Below are 15,943 nucleotides of genomic sequence, written 5' to 3' on the forward strand. Positions count from 1 at the left end.
ACAAGAGTGTCACCTCCTTCCCAATGACTATACAAGAGTGTCACCTCCTTCCCAAGGACTATACAAGCGTGTCACCTCCTTCCCAAGGACTATACAAGCGTGTCACCTCCTTCCCAAGGACTATACAAGAGTGTCACCTCCTTCCGAAGGACTATACAGGAGTGTCACCTCCTTCCCAATGACCATACAAGAGTGTCACCTCTTTTCCAATGACTATACAAGAGTGTCATCTCAGCAACCATAACTCAATTACAGGCTCATGAAAAATGGTTAAAAAAAACAGAATGAAGAATAATGGGGTGTTAAATTATATATAAAGAATAACTACAAAAATTAAAAGAATCGTATACAAAATAACTGACTGATTTCTTTTTAAGCTTTCCGACGATATCAATCAAATTATTTGTTTCTTCAAAATTTTACACTACTCATTGCTCATATATAGTATTATAACGAAATCCTAGATCTATATTTTAAATAGATTGAGGAGATTCAGATTATTCTTTTTTCTCATCTGCTTGCATGACCACAACATTTTTATCGGAGAAAAACCATACCCCCTACCTCGTGAAGTTAAATAGTCATTCCCTGAAGGAAAAAACAACTATGACGATAACAACAGTCAGAAATCCCCACTCTAATACAGGCTCATGACTCATGGACAGGCACAATTAAAATGTGGCGGGGTTACACTTGTTTGAACGCACCAACCCTTCCCTTACCGTGGACAGTGGTGTTACAGTACAACACAAGAACACACTTTGCAAAACAATAAAAGAAAAAAAAAACGAATATGATTAACAGCACTAAACAACAACCACCACTCAATTACAGGCTCCTGACTTTAGACAGACACAAATAGAATGTGGCAAGGTAACACTAGCTTAAAGGCGTCAACCCTCCCTCTAACATTGGACAGTGGTCTACAACATACCACATACACACCATATATAATCAATAAACAAAAAAAAAATGATAAACAGCGCTAAAAACAACCACCATTCAAATACAGGTTCTTGACTTTGGACAGACACAAAAATAATGTGGCAAGGTTACACTAGCTTCAAGGCGTCAACCTTTCCTCTAACCTAGCTTGGACAGTGGTCTACGACACACCATATAAAATCAATAAACAAAAAACAAATATGATAAACAGCACAAAAACACAACCACCCCTCAATTACAGGCTCGTGACTTGGACAGACACAAATAGAATGTGGCAAGGTTGCATGCTTAGAGGCGTCAACCCTCCCTCTAGCATTGGACAGTGGTCTAACACAACACAAGAACACAATATAAAATCAATAAACGAAAAACAAATACGTTAAACAGCAACACACAGCAACCATAACTCAATTACAGGCTCATGACTTTGGATAAGCACATATGTGGCGGGGTTAAACAAGTTAGAAGGCGTCAAACCTTCCCTATAACCCGGGAAAGATGTGTAGCAGTACAACATGTTCATTTCAATTCAGGCAATCAACATTAACCCATGACACCTTTGACTACATTCGATCATCTTCCTTGAATTATACGGGTATTTGAAATTGTTTAACAAACAACAATAATTTATTTTATTATTTGATAACTTATTGATCAACTATACAATGCCATATATACGATAACATTCAAATATATTTTGGGCCAATGAGACAAAAAGGTTGTGTAGGGTTAGTAAGAAGACAACATGACATTTATGTGGTACTTATGTGTGCGTACTAAATTTGGGTTCGATATATTAGATCACCTGAATTAAAAGGCATGTAAAAAGTTGAAAATGTTTCTACTCATACAAAACTATTTATAAAGTTGTCTTTCTATTTTTTCGCTTAATTTGTTTAATATATAAAAAAAAGAAGATGTGGTACGATTGCCAATGAGACAACTTTCCACAAGAGACCAAAATGACACAGAAACTAACAATTATAGGTCATCGTACGGCCTTCGACAATGTGCAAAGCCCATACCGCATAGTCAGCTATAAAAGCCCCAAAATGACAATGTAAAACAATTCAAAAAAGCAAACTAACGGCATTATTTATGTAAATACACAATGTAATATTCTTGCGATAGAAGAAATGTATTTTTTTTATAAATTTATAATAAAATGTTTGAAAATTTAAAATACAATATGTGAAGAATAGAATAGTTTTGAATACCCATTTTCTTTTCTAGCCTATAAGGTGAACATGTAGACTGTTGCAATCGATGGTTGAGAACTTAAAACTTTATAACAGAAAATAAACACAAAAAGAAATATATTTTCTATAAATGTACAAACAATGTTTGAAAATTTTAAATACATTGTTTAAAAATTTAAAATGCAATGTTATGAATTTAAATACAATGTTTGATGAAAAATTTTGAATACCGATTTTTTTTTTTTTTTGCTGACCTATATATGAAGAATGTAGACCGTTGCAATTTAGAGATGAGAATGTAGAACGTTGCTTTTTAATTCAATAACAATGGATGTTTAAAAAAACAAGTTGAGCATGATATTTAACCTTTGGCTCGCTGTTTAAATTGTTAATTGTTATTTCTCTCACCCAGGTTGTCTCGGACTTTATTGACGTTTGAAATTTTCTCCAATTAATGCAATTGCTTCGGTAAACGTCCTACTTTTGAAAGTTAATAACAATATTTTGTTCTGCTATGACAACTGAATGCTTTTTCTATAAAAATGTAAAGCTTTTCAGTATTGCCCTCATCGTACTCATTCAAAGTAATAAAATAAGACCCAAACATTTTTTCTGCATTATTTGGATTAACCTCTTGTGTACGTAAGTACTTCAGAATGTAGTAGATTAAGTAAACTTATGAATAAAACGTATTTTTGTAATTCACTGTATATGCATCCTTATAATTCAAGTTAAATCCGTTCGACTTTGTGTTTTTTTTTAGCAATGATTGGAGTTTTGCAGAAACGTCCTATTCGTAAAAATCATTTTGGGACTATTCATTGGGATTATCAATTGATTTTTGGGAGATGGGATTGTAAAGATGGTTTTTTTTACGGATGTCATATTCATTTTCAACTGTTGCAAGGCTGCTTTACAGTCATATTCGCCAGCCAAGGGTTACGATCCGGCCAGTCCCCTCAGACCCTTAGAATAACTGGATCGCAAGCCTTGGCTAGCGAAGATGGTTGACAGTATGATATGGTTATGTTCCAGACCGTATGAGTATTTGGACCGTACGAATACGGTCGGACCGTACGCGTACGGTCCAACTAATAATAAGAAGAGGGTCAAGTTTATCAGATACAAATGTAAATAACAGATAAAAAAATCTTATATCTCAAATTAATATAAAAAGTTCAATTGATATTGAAATGAAAACTTAATATTCTAACTTTTTAAAAAGGTCACGCTAGTTTAATCTGTTAATCTCCTGTAATTAGCATATCAGTAATTAATTAAAGGCTAGTATGCTCATTGAAATTGAGGTTAACGGATGTAAACAAAACGTACAAGGACAATTGTTTTATAATATTTGTGAACTTTAAAAAAAAATGCATATGCAAAGGAACATGAATGGACCGCAAACATGTAAATGTAAATTAATAAAAAAAAAACATAACATTCCTTTTGATATAGTTAGTGTCAACTGGAGCGAGAGTACAAAAATGGGATTCAGATATAGAATTAAACAAACATTTAATTTCAATTGTACGCTTATTCACTTACCCATCTGATGTAAAAATAGCATCTTGGAGAACTAAAGCTACAAATTTTTGGTTATTGTTTTTTTTTTTTTAAATTTAACCCATATGATACCAAAATATGTATGGTCAGCTGGACCGTACGAGTATACTCATACGGTCCGACCGTACGCGTATGGTCGGACCGTACGAGTATACGTATACGGTTCGGACCGTACGCGTACGGTCCAAATACTCGTATGGTCTGGAACAGTTACATATAATTGTTAACTTCTAATGTCATTTGATTACTGGTGGTGACTTGTATATTGTGCAATCTCATTTTTACATTATCTATATTCATTTTTGTGCACAATTATTCCCTGTGTTTTGTAAGGCAAATATTCATTTTTTAAGCTGTGTTGCAAAAACAATTTTGGAAGTACTTTTAATGCCAAGAAAATTATATTCCCCTTCCCCTAATGGTCGACCCCTTAACTCCTCGAAGTGTTAAGCATGATTTAATGTCGCCTGTACTTTTTCAGATTTTTTATATATCGACTTTGCATCATGGTTTCGTGCTAGATGTATACATCTGCGAGCTATATGCATTTGTCAGTTACTTTTTTGTATGCATGAAACGGCTTTTAACAATGAGCAAATCCCATAACCGTATATTAAGCTATAAAAAGTTCCTATTAGACAAAATAGATTCAAACGAGAAAAACAATGTCCTGGTTTATTTGTATAAAACCATTAATAAAAATAAATAAAATCAAATAGTTCATACAGAATCAACAACAGCCATTGAATTACCATTGTATTGTTTGGACAGGCACATGAAACGTAAAGCAAGGGCATGTTAGGCTATGGCAAGCCGTTCTCGTCAAAACTATGTTTAAATCCTTTTTTCGAAAAAAATACACACCGAGATTTAAAAACCTAAAATAACACACTGAGAAATCGAAATTACACACAGAGATTTAAAAAAAAATAAAAAACACACACTGAGAATTCAAAATTACACACTGAGATTTTAAAAAGACACACTGAGATGAAATAAATTGAAAAACACACACTGAGAATTGTTAATTACACACTGAGATTTCAAAAATACACACTGAGATTAATATGCAAATTACTAATGAATATTCATGAGATGTGTGTGTTTTCAGTTTATTTATTCTCACTGTGTCGTTTTGAAATCTCAGTGTGTAATTTTCAATTCTCAGTGTGCGTTTTTCATTTTTGTAATCTCAGTGTGTCTTTATGAAATCTCAGTGTGTAAATTTTTAATTCTCAGTGTGTAATTTTCAATTCTCAGTGTGTAATTTTAAATTCTCAGTGTGCGTTTTGAAGTTTTTAAATCTCAGTGTGCTTTGTTGTAATTCTCAGTGTGTAAATTTTTCTAAAAATGGTTTAAACATAGTTTTGACGAGAACGGCTTGCCATATTAGGCAACCCACTCACAAACAATTCCCCAAACAACAAAAACAATCTGAGTTATCCTCCTTAGTGCATTGAGTGCTTTAATTTCCAATATTGTGTGGTAAACGATTTTGTTAAATAATCAATACTATGTAGAACGTCGTAGGTGAATTTATAGAACGTCGCTGAACCACACGAAGCTATATATATATATACATTTATCGAGGAACTGTTATAAATATAGTTAGTTTATACCAGGTTCAACTAAGTACTTCTAAATATTCAAAAAAAGATATAAAACAGTTTTATCCTACATGCATCTTTTTTTCTTATTTAAACAACGAAATATTTCACGTACAACTTTTCAATTCGTTTTGAAGATATTGTCCTCAAAAAGCACGTGCTTTCAGAATTTCTCTTCATAGACATCGAAGTCAACGACTTCTTCACAGTTCAACAAAAGCTTTTTCGACGACAAATGTCAAAAACTGAAATTGTATTTTAAACGATAATTAAAAGCGGTTGCTTTCTTCTGGTTTGTGACAACGAAAATCAGTGAGGAGAAAAAAATAATCCTGGTTAACTTTCATGTAATGAATAATAGTTTTAAGTAATAAAAGTAAGAATGGTAATAGGAAATATGTTAAAAAGACAACATCCCGACCAACGAGCCAAAACAGTCCAAATAAACATTACGTCTTCAACACAGCGTGAAAATTATTCAACCGGAGGCGGGCTTCAGCTGGACCCTGAACAATAATACATACTAGGTCTACAAAAATCGACTTAACACTAAACTCCGAAACATATAAGTGAACCATTATTAAAAAAAAACCCCACACACACTACTAGCAACGGCTTTATCAGAAGAAAGACTTATTATGCTTTCCTTACTTAGTTCATTCCTATAGCAAGAAAAAATCAGACTCATATTATTTTGTATTAAATCTTTTTAGTTTAAATTTAATTTTGATTTCATTCACATATTCACCTACATTTGTATTACTATTTATAACAATTATGGGATAAGGCAGTGCAACGAAGTTGGTCTATCCGAAAATAAGAAATGGATAAAGAACAGCAATAGTTCGATGATTGCTAAATCATATTAGCGTGTATTTTATTCCAACTCAAAGTCATATGAAACGAGTGACAGGTGAAAAAAATGTTTATCCAATTCTTGAACCAATGCAGGTAGGTATTTATCATCAACTTAGTCTTCTGTGCACGATTTCATATTTTTTTACGCAAAAATATTGTTATAATCGTCTATTTTTCTCTCTCTCTCTGTCTGGTATGAAGTGAAAATATGGCAGCTCATTAATTGTCATGTTTTGGAGCCGTAGTTTACCGATTGCCACCTTATAGTAAACAACCAACAAAGAAGCATGGGTATTGAGCACGTGTATAACATGTACAATCAGATAATAGTTTATTTCAGTGACAGATCAATGCGTATTGCGATCAGCAGATTTTTTTACGAGTAGGGTCACGCTAAGGTTAATTTGAATACGGAAAAAATGTCGGCGAATTGCTTCCTGGAAGCAAGCAATTAAAAAAAAGTAAACTTCTAAATGTGGACAAATTAAAGAATTTTCTTCAGAAAAATAGTGTATGTAAATAAGTTTAATAATGACAACTATCCATTTTGTTATAAAAAAAAAACATATGCATCATTTTTTGTGAGGTTTCATATGCATGTCTAAACAATTTAAATCTATCAAAAAGACATATTAGACTGATGGTTTTCCTGATTGAATATTTTTTACACTATAGTCATTTTAATCCTTTTATAGCTTACTGTTCGGTGTGCGCCTAGTCCCCATGGTGAAGGCCATACTTTGACCTACAATTGTTTACTTTTCACACTTTGTGACTTGGATGGATGGTTGTCTCATTAGCACTCACACCACATCTTCATATTTCTATATAGCGGTTCCTTTAACATAGTTTTCTTTTCAAACAATTTTACACTCTACTGGTATTGTTTTAAATTGTAATAAACTTTTCACTATCTAATGTTTATTTCCATTTTTTAGATAGATAATGGCTACACAGACATCGAAACCATTACTGATCAGCTTTATACTGGTTCTGGTAGCTTACCTGTTTGATATTATCGGGTTCTCCACAACGTACCATACCGTTATTGATAGTACCAGTTTTGATGTCCATGGCGGACTATGGAAACAATGTGTAACAGTCAATGATGTTACAACGTGTTCAGACATTCCTGACTCAGCTGCAGATAAAGGTACTGAAAAATTTTGTCCTGCATTTTTTTTTAGTTGTAATCTCTGTCCTGCCTTTTTATTTTTCACTCTATTCGGTCCTGCCTTTTTTTCTAGTTTATCCTGACTTTTTTTTACCTAAATTGTCATCCTGATTTTTTTTTGCAAGTGTCTCATCCTGCCTTTTTTTACTCAAAATTCCTGCCGTCCTGCCTATTTTTTTTTAAATTTCATCCTAGCCCCCCCCCCCCCCCCCCCCTAAAAATCAAATGGTAGCTCCCTTAGTCAAACAATAGTACATAAAACACAACATAGAAAACTACAGACTTAGAAAATATGAAGCCCACCAAGAACTGGGAAGATCTCAGGTGCTCCGGAAGGGTATGCAGATACTGCTCCACATTTGGCACCCGTCGTGCGTGTTGCTCGTGCTAGTACAAACCCGAGCAAAAGTCTAATTCGGTATACCGGTAGGTCACATTCATGAAAAGGGGACGGGATGTAGTCACGACATTTTTTTAAATTCTTATAAATGTCTAGTATAAACAAAATCCTATCGTAAAACCATAAGTTTGTTTTTATTTCATTTGTAAAATGGTTTGAAATTAAGGGGACAAAGGTCTTTTTATTTGGATCGTTATTTTCTATTCTGTTACCCTCAACAGCACCCTCTTATGAGAGTTGTTTTTGTCAGAATTTTGCTTGTATTCACTGGAATTGAATGTTGTACCGGTGTTTGAAATGATTAATTAATTGATGGACGTTTGCTTAACGTCCAGTGGGAAATATTTCACGCATGTTCAAGACGAAAACAAATTCACAATAACGCTAATAGTTATAGGTCCTGTAATACGTCGGGGAAATTAGGACTGCCACTGGAAACTTAGTTATTAGATAAGGATAGCAATTAAGCCTTCCAACCGCACACCTGAGGACCCCTGAAAGATTTGTCTCAAGGCCTGTTTTCAAAAACGTGCAGAGATCGTCTCAGTCTCTCTACACGATGTAAAGTATTTGACGTCCTTATTCTGATCGGACGTGGATGCGTATTTGTACATCTAGCACAGAGAACAGCACGAGCCTCTTTATCGCGAAGTGTTATGCAATGTACTACCGAAGAAAACAAAAGTGACCGGCATTATATCTCCAAGTCAACCTCTGGACGACAGGGCAATATTTGATATATTATTTCAATGCATGGATCGGAATGAAATACATGAAAGGAGATGTATTTAGGTTATATATGCATAAATCAGATAGCAATACAAATACCCTAGAACCTTTTAAAAAAAAGTTCCAGTTCATTAGAAAAGCGCAGGTCATTGATAATATTTCGATTCCATCTTAATAATAAACCGTCAATTACATGTAATTAGGATTGGGTCAAATGTCGTAGAAATTTCTGTTTTGTTAAATATCCAGTCTCACCCAATGGCCAACGACTTTGAGATATTTTGAAAAGTCACGTAAAATCCATGATACAATATTGTTGTCTGATATTGTTTTTTCTGAATCATATCCAAATGTAATCTGTCCATGCTATACATCATTGAGGGATACCTATATACAAAATATTAATAAAAATCTTAATTTCAATTTTATTAAATTGCAGTCCGCTATAACACTGAAGCATTTGACTGCACTTTTAAATAGCAGTCTAGCAGTCATTATAAAAATCACCATACAGTATATTAATGATTGTTTTTTTATTGAGAACATCTGTATAACTTGTATTTCTTTTAATATGCAACATAATTTTTGTTTGTGTTTTTTTAATTGTTCATGAACATTAATAATGTGTTAACTGTTGATATTTATAGTCTTTTTCTTCTTCGCTGTGAATACCACTGTCACTCTAATATAATTATAATCAATTTAACTATTGTCAGTTTATTGTCTTTTTTTTAAAATTGATACTTGTTTATTCCAAATATTTCCTGTTTACAATTTCCTCAGTTGCCCAGGATGCAAACTGTGGATTCCCGTTTACATTTAAACCAACTGTCCGGGAAGCAGAAGGCTGAAAAAGTGCAGTCTATTATCAGAAAAAAATAGTATACATGTAATAATACTTATATTCTTTTATATGACAATGAGTGAAAAAAGAAATATCTTTCTAGAATGTAATACTAGTTATAAATAATATAACATTATAACATAAAGGAGTGCACCTATAAACCAGATTCACATAACATTATAACATAATCGAGTGCATCTTTAAACCATGGATTACCGTATTTTATTGTTTATTGTCTTAATTTTGTATGCCATAACCATTTAATGTAAATGTGTTTGTGCTAATAAATATTGTCTATTGTCTATTGTAAATAAATAAAAGGCGATATGAGGGGTGGTCAAAGAGAAAAGCACCACAATGGCCTAAAATCAAATAAAACAAATCAAAGCGCGAAGCGATCTCCCGAACGCAGACGCAAAAACCTGACAAAAGTATAGGAGCATGCATTTTGCAGTAGTTGACTTTATAACGCTACAAGACTTTACACAAAGGTTGACAATTAGCATAATTATATAAAGGTTACGAGCATACTTTTGATATAATTAATTTCCATAAAGTTAAACTAAAAGGTAAAACATTGTAAAATATTCAGAAAGCTGTGACAACTATACACTATTGCTTGTCCAAAAGCAGACTCTAATGATTTTAATTTGTGCTGTTATTAGATTGGTTCAGATCTTGCCGAGCTCTAAGCATCATTGCATTGACATGCTTCCTAGCTGGTGCCATTTGTACTGGGTTAAAAGTGTTTGCTCTGAAGGAGAATAAAGCATTACTCATCGCTGCAATTTGTACAATACTAACTGCAGGTAGGTAAAACTTATATTAAAAGCCATGTTATATATGTTAGTGTCAGTTTAATACAAGATTAAACAAAAGTACAACAAAAATTCCAAGGTAATAAATCTTAAAAAGAGGACGATGTGCTAAACCTGGTTTTATAGCTAGCCAAACCTCCCACTTGTATGGAAGTTGATGTAAAGATGATTAAAAACTTTCAAGCATAAGAAATAAACTCCATTTAGTTAGTTATTGAAAGAAATTTTAATAAACATGATAACAGTTTACATAAAATTTGTAGAAATGTAGAAACAATTTTTAAAACATGCTGACCATTGCTGACACGCTTTAAATACACAAGTAAAAAACACAGGAGAAAGCATGTTGTACTATCTATATTTATGATTTTCTTGACCATTTTTCTTCGGACTTAAATGTCTTATTGAATATAACTATTATACAGAACCCTAATAATTCAAAATCTCGTCTATTTTACATACGTACATTGGTAATGATAAGTGGATAGAAGCCAATCACACAAAATTTGAACAAAACGAGTTACTTACTAGTATTTATCCTTTAAGGATTTTTTTTGATTTTGAAAAAGAAGCAACTGTTAGTATTGAAAGATGATAGATTTTATGTATGTATTTTGTCTAATTATATTGTGTCTAAAAGAGAGACGAATGATACACGAGGGACAGTCAAACCCATAGATTGAAAATAAACTGACAATGTCGCGGTTAAAAATTAAAAGACAAACATACAAATAATAGCACAGAAGACACAACATAGAAAACTAATGTCTATTTGTACTTTATTGCATTATTGCTATCAACTTGAATTTTTATAATTCCGAGAGGGTGATGTTAAGCTGTCATTACTAATATCAAATTATGTTGTTTAATAATTTAAGACAAATAAATAGGTTGACATAAAACTAATAATGGAATTTTTTTTTCTTCAGCAATTTGTATTCTTACGTCAGATATACTTTTAACACAGAACATCGATGATTTTACGGTTAATGGAATAGAGGCTGACTACGGATGGGGTTTCGCTTTAACCCTTGTAGGAATGGGTATTGCTGTGATCGCCGTAGTCATAATGATTGTTAATCTGGTGAAAGGAAACGGTAATGGGAAAGTGAACAGTAAGGACGAAGAAAAATAAACTACATGTTTTTTTTCGAAAATACGTTACAGAGAACCAACAGAAGACTTTTATATATCATAATCATTTTTTTTTATTATTCATTAAACATTTGTTACCAATTTCTTAAATTAAAATATGAATAAAAGGAAATGTAGGATACAAGTCAATGATACAGCAACCCAACAACATAATTAGATCGCACGGATTCAACATAGTGCATAAAATGCAGAACTAAGGGTCTACATATCATGTCAAGCTTGAATGATGGTCTGAATGAAGTTCCTTTATTCCTATTTTCTTAGTTTTAAGGTAATTTTCGCTGATCTTTATAATGTTTACTAATTTTTCTTTGTATACTTTTCTATATTCGGCTAACCCTATCCTGACAGTCATAATTCAACAGATTTTAAAACCTCCAGCTAATAAATGTAATATTTACTCATGAAGATGCCCAAAGTTTGTTCTTGCATGAGTTAGTCTAAAATGCTGGTTATTTTTCGTAAGCTTCAAAGTTGATAGACAAAAAATAGACCTAAAATGAAATAACAAAAAAAAAAAAAAAAAAAAAACACAAAAAAAACACAACGGACAAATGAGATACATGGTGAAATTAAACTAATATAAACAAGATTTGCGCTTTTTTTATTAGTTCAAAAGCGCGAAATAAGGGCAGATAATCTCTTGTCTTTAATAATTAAAATACTAATAATAGCATCCAACTTAGACGATTAAGCTTCTACGTAAGACGAATAAACACTCCCAAAGCGAAGTGAATTTAGGATTTAACAAGATTCACGTTGCATGTTTTTTCATCACAAATACACGAAGAGCCGTGAAGAAACCCCAAACAAACAGACATACAAACGAACACTAAGCGTACAGTTTGAACTGGTGATTGTTGACACGCATGGAATTGATAAGTTGTTTTAGGTATGATCATACACCGAGTCATCTCCCTTATCGATACCTCTATAATCTGTGGTATTGTATGTTGCATCGCACTCTTCGCGAAAACCTAGAGCGGTATCATATAGGTTTCTAGAATCACTATCGCTACAAGGCCTCTCATGATTAAGCCTGTCATATTCGCTATCTAGTAGATCGTCAGAATGTCCCCCACTCGTGTCACAATTCTGCCCAATCACATGATTACCCGATGGTTTACCCTTTACCACAACTTCATACTCATTATTTTGGATGTTGTTTTCATTTTTGGTAGCAATGTCTACAAGTCCAAATTGTCTATTATCCCCATTAGCTGTATGTATGTCGTACATTGTATTATGAACATCTCGAGATGATCGAAAGGAAGTATCACCACTGTCTTGATGAATCGAATCATTCAGTTGACGTTGATCAACAAATCTCTTTTTCCTAAATTGTCCGAGGTGACTAAAATGTAAAACATTCTGAACTTGCAAGTCTTATATATGTGTGTATGTGCAACTAGAAAACGTTTGGTATTATTTCAAGAAATGTACATGCACCTAAAGGCATTTTTGCGTTGCTACTAATTTTTTTCAATTAATACTAGTGTTATATATATATTAATTTGAACTGGAGGCAACAGTAGTTTATCGATGCTCATATATCATACATTATTTAGAACATACAAAATCAAGATTACAAACCATGCAGGGATGGCACGTTCTACAAACTCTGACCGAGTGTGTCAACATAATATGCGTATCTACCTATGCATGCAACTTCCGGCGTGTGAATCCACACCAAAGTTTTATATTTGAATCCAAGTATGAAAAACATATCTAGTTAGAGAGTTGAGACATTAATACATCGTATTGGTCAACCAATTCTTGATTGTGACGGTAAAACCATATATATAATGAATTCATACTAAGAGCCACTAGAATATTTGATATTTCTGTTTTTTTTAAAGGGGGACTATATTGTTTATATTTAACTTGTTTTACTTTTGGTCATTGTTTGCCTGCCGTTCTTCGACTAATGGTATTAATTGCCCCTTTGTAACCACCACCCCTTTTGGTTTTTCCTAAACAGGAATTTAAAAAATAATATATTAAACAAATTGAAATCACTTTTGATGAATAATATTTTTTTCTTTAAGGACTGCATCGTATGGAAATTTGTATCATATTTACCTTTTATCAAATTAAAAATGATAAATAAAATACCAACCTTATTCGACAAATAAACAGCACGACAATAGCTACAATAACAACAATGGCTGCGAACAATGAACCAAGAATTAACCCTGAAAAACATGTTTTCTTTATAAAGATCTTTAACAGATCAAATAATTTCAGTATAAGTAGATCGTTTGAATAAGAAATAACAAAAAAAAACACCATTCTCCAATTTATAAATATCAAAATATTTTATTGTCAATGTCTGTGGAAGTGAATCAAAAAATTACCTTTAGTAAGTTAGGATAACATTAAAAAGAAAAAGAAATGCACAATGATATTAAAGTTTCATTTATAATTAAAATGTGAATTTTGGATAGGCCTTTTTGTAGTCAAGATTTGCGGACGAAACCATCAAAAGCATTGGGACCTTAAAATGGATTACACATTAATATTTTATTGATGAGAGATAAAATAAAAATTTCACTGAACAAAAACAACAGGAAGAAAACGTGGCAATATAACAGAAGTGTCACTATTATGTTCAAGAAAGAAATTGACTTTATATAGTTATGAGGCTATCTTTAAAACTACTTATGACTTGCTCTTTATTTTTTACTACAGTAACTATTGGCATTGCAGGCGCGGATCCAGAGGGGGGGGGGGGGGGTCCGGGGGTTGGAACCCCTCCTTTTTTTTGGACGATCAATGCATTTGAATGGGGACATGTAATTGGAAACCCCCCTTTGTCCTGGGTTAGGAACCCCCCTTTTTAAAATGGCTGGATCCGCCCCTGCATTCATGAAACCAAACATTAACCATACCTAATCTAGAATGACCTTCTGACTGTGTCGCTGAACCAGTTGTACTTTCCAAAACATTTATTTCATTAAGGTTAGTTACGTGGCTGCTGGTAAACGTATAACTTGATTTCTTGGAAGGTGCTATTTGTTGACTGGTTGTTTCGAACTTAAGTTTTGCACTAGTGTGTACAGGTGATGTAATAACTACCTGGACGTTTGTAATATTGTCTGCACTTGATAGAAATTGTACCTCGCTTGTTTGTTGTTGAGATTTCGATTGTGTTATTGTTGTAATCGTACTAACAGTTGTATGCATATTTGTGCTCTCTTGGTGCAGAGATCCTTCTGGTGATGTACGTAGAGATTTAGAAACAGCTGAAGTCGTTTCTGGTGATATGCCTATTGTTGAACTTATACAGCCCGTAACAGAGTAGTGATCGAATTCGCGTTTCTTTACCTTCAGAATAAGTTACGTTATCGACAAACTTATTTCAGAAGTGACATAATTTAATTTTCTTCATCGACAAAATATTTCTTGTCCAACGTGTAAGTTTTCATGGTTTAAGTCGAAGTTTTTTTAACACAGTAAAACACTTTTTATAATCAACCTCTTCTCATTGGCATTTTCATTAGCTTCACACTAGTATTTTAACGGTAAAGGATCAAATACGGGATCTCCGAAATTTCTATCATTTGTTACGGGGAAATCATTATTCAATCGAACATATGTCTTTGTTCATGACACATATTATGAAATACAAAGGAGTTGAAATGATCAAATACTTTCGAACTGACGGAATCAAAAATACATAATCTAGAATGTGTGTTCTGTCATAAACAATGGCTTCGTCGTGCGAATCGACGAGATCATGTTACATGTAACTGATCTTAAGCTAGGTTCACACTGCCGATCAGATCAACTCGATCAAGCCCGATCAAGACAAATTACGTGATCGGGAGACTGGTCTGACTCAATCGACAAAGATGTTCGGGATAGTCTACCCTACTCTTCATCGATCTGACCATCTACCCGAGAGTTTTTGACATGTTAATAACAATCGAGTAAGGACCGAGAAGCAAGTCACCCGAGAAGAGATCGAGAATTCGTCGAGTAGCAGTCGAATTGATCTGGAAAGGATCGTCTATCGAAATACAACACAATTTACGTGTATTCCGACCAATCTCGATCTCTACACGATCCTTTCCCGATCAATCTCGATCTCTACGTACTCGACGAAATTCAATTATCGACTTCTTCTCGAGTGACTTGCTTCTCTGTCCTTACCTGAGAGTTTTTGACATGTAGTCAGATCGATGATGAGAAGGGTAGACTTACCCGAACATCCTTGTCGATTGAGTCAGACCAGTCTCCCGATCACGTAATTTGTCTTGATCGGGCTTGATCGAATTGATCTGATCGGCAGTGTGAACCTAGCTTTAGCTGTAGAAACAGTTGGTGCGACCTCGATGAAATCTTTATCAATTTAATATAAGCGATAAATATTCATGACTACAATGATAATGAATTTATTGGAGTCACATCCACTATTTCTACTGTAAACATGAACTCGTCGGTTAGTGCAATGAAGACACTTTTAAAGATTGAGATTGTTGGTTTATTCTTTACACCTTCGAGGTATTAAAATTATTTCAGTGTTTATTTAAAGTTAAATTTATTTTCAAATCTCTTCTGTTTAAAATTGTCGAAACTTCCGTTTAAGATTTCTGTGGTAAACTATCTATTCTATAGTTAGGACCATTTTATGATAAATACACAT

At 33.3% G+C, this 15,943-nt stretch overlaps 1 protein-coding gene across 2 annotated transcripts; it reads left to right on the forward strand.

The window, feature by feature from the left end:
• Positions 1-2,664: 2,664 nt before the first annotated feature.
• On the forward strand, positions 2,665-11,376 carry LOC139502830 (epithelial membrane protein 2-like). 2 transcript variants are annotated; one of them, XM_071292449.1, is made up of 4 exons: positions 2,665-2,786; positions 7,114-7,328; positions 9,988-10,131; positions 11,070-11,376. In XM_071292449.1, the coding sequence occupies exons 2-4, from the start codon at positions 7,121-7,123 to the stop codon at positions 11,273-11,275; spliced, it is 558 nt and encodes a 185-aa protein (XP_071148550.1). In that variant the 5' UTR covers positions 2,665-2,786; positions 7,114-7,120; the 3' UTR covers positions 11,276-11,376. The 2 variants fall into 2 exon arrangements, with proteins under 2 accessions (XP_071148550.1, XP_071148551.1); XM_071292450.1 differs by having other exon boundaries at positions 2,673-2,782.
• Positions 11,377-15,943: the final 4,567 nt, after the last annotated feature.

This window comes from Mytilus edulis, chromosome 14, assembly GCF_963676685.1.
Source record: "Mytilus edulis chromosome 14, xbMytEdul2.2, whole genome shotgun sequence".
NCBI lineage: Eukaryota > Metazoa > Mollusca > Bivalvia > Mytilida > Mytilidae > Mytilus > Mytilus edulis.

Coding starts and splice junctions, on each gene's coding strand:
- LOC139502830 (XM_071292449.1), top strand. CDS start 7,121: ATGGCTACACAGACATCGAAACCATTACTGATCAGCTTTATACTGGTT. Junction 7,329..9,987: donor TGACTCAGCTGCAGATAAAG/GTACTGAAAAAT, acceptor TGCTGTTATTAG/ATTGGTTCAGATCTTGCCGA. Junction 10,132..11,069: donor TTGTACAATACTAACTGCAG/GTAGGTAAAACT, acceptor TTTTTTCTTCAG/CAATTTGTATTCTTACGTCA.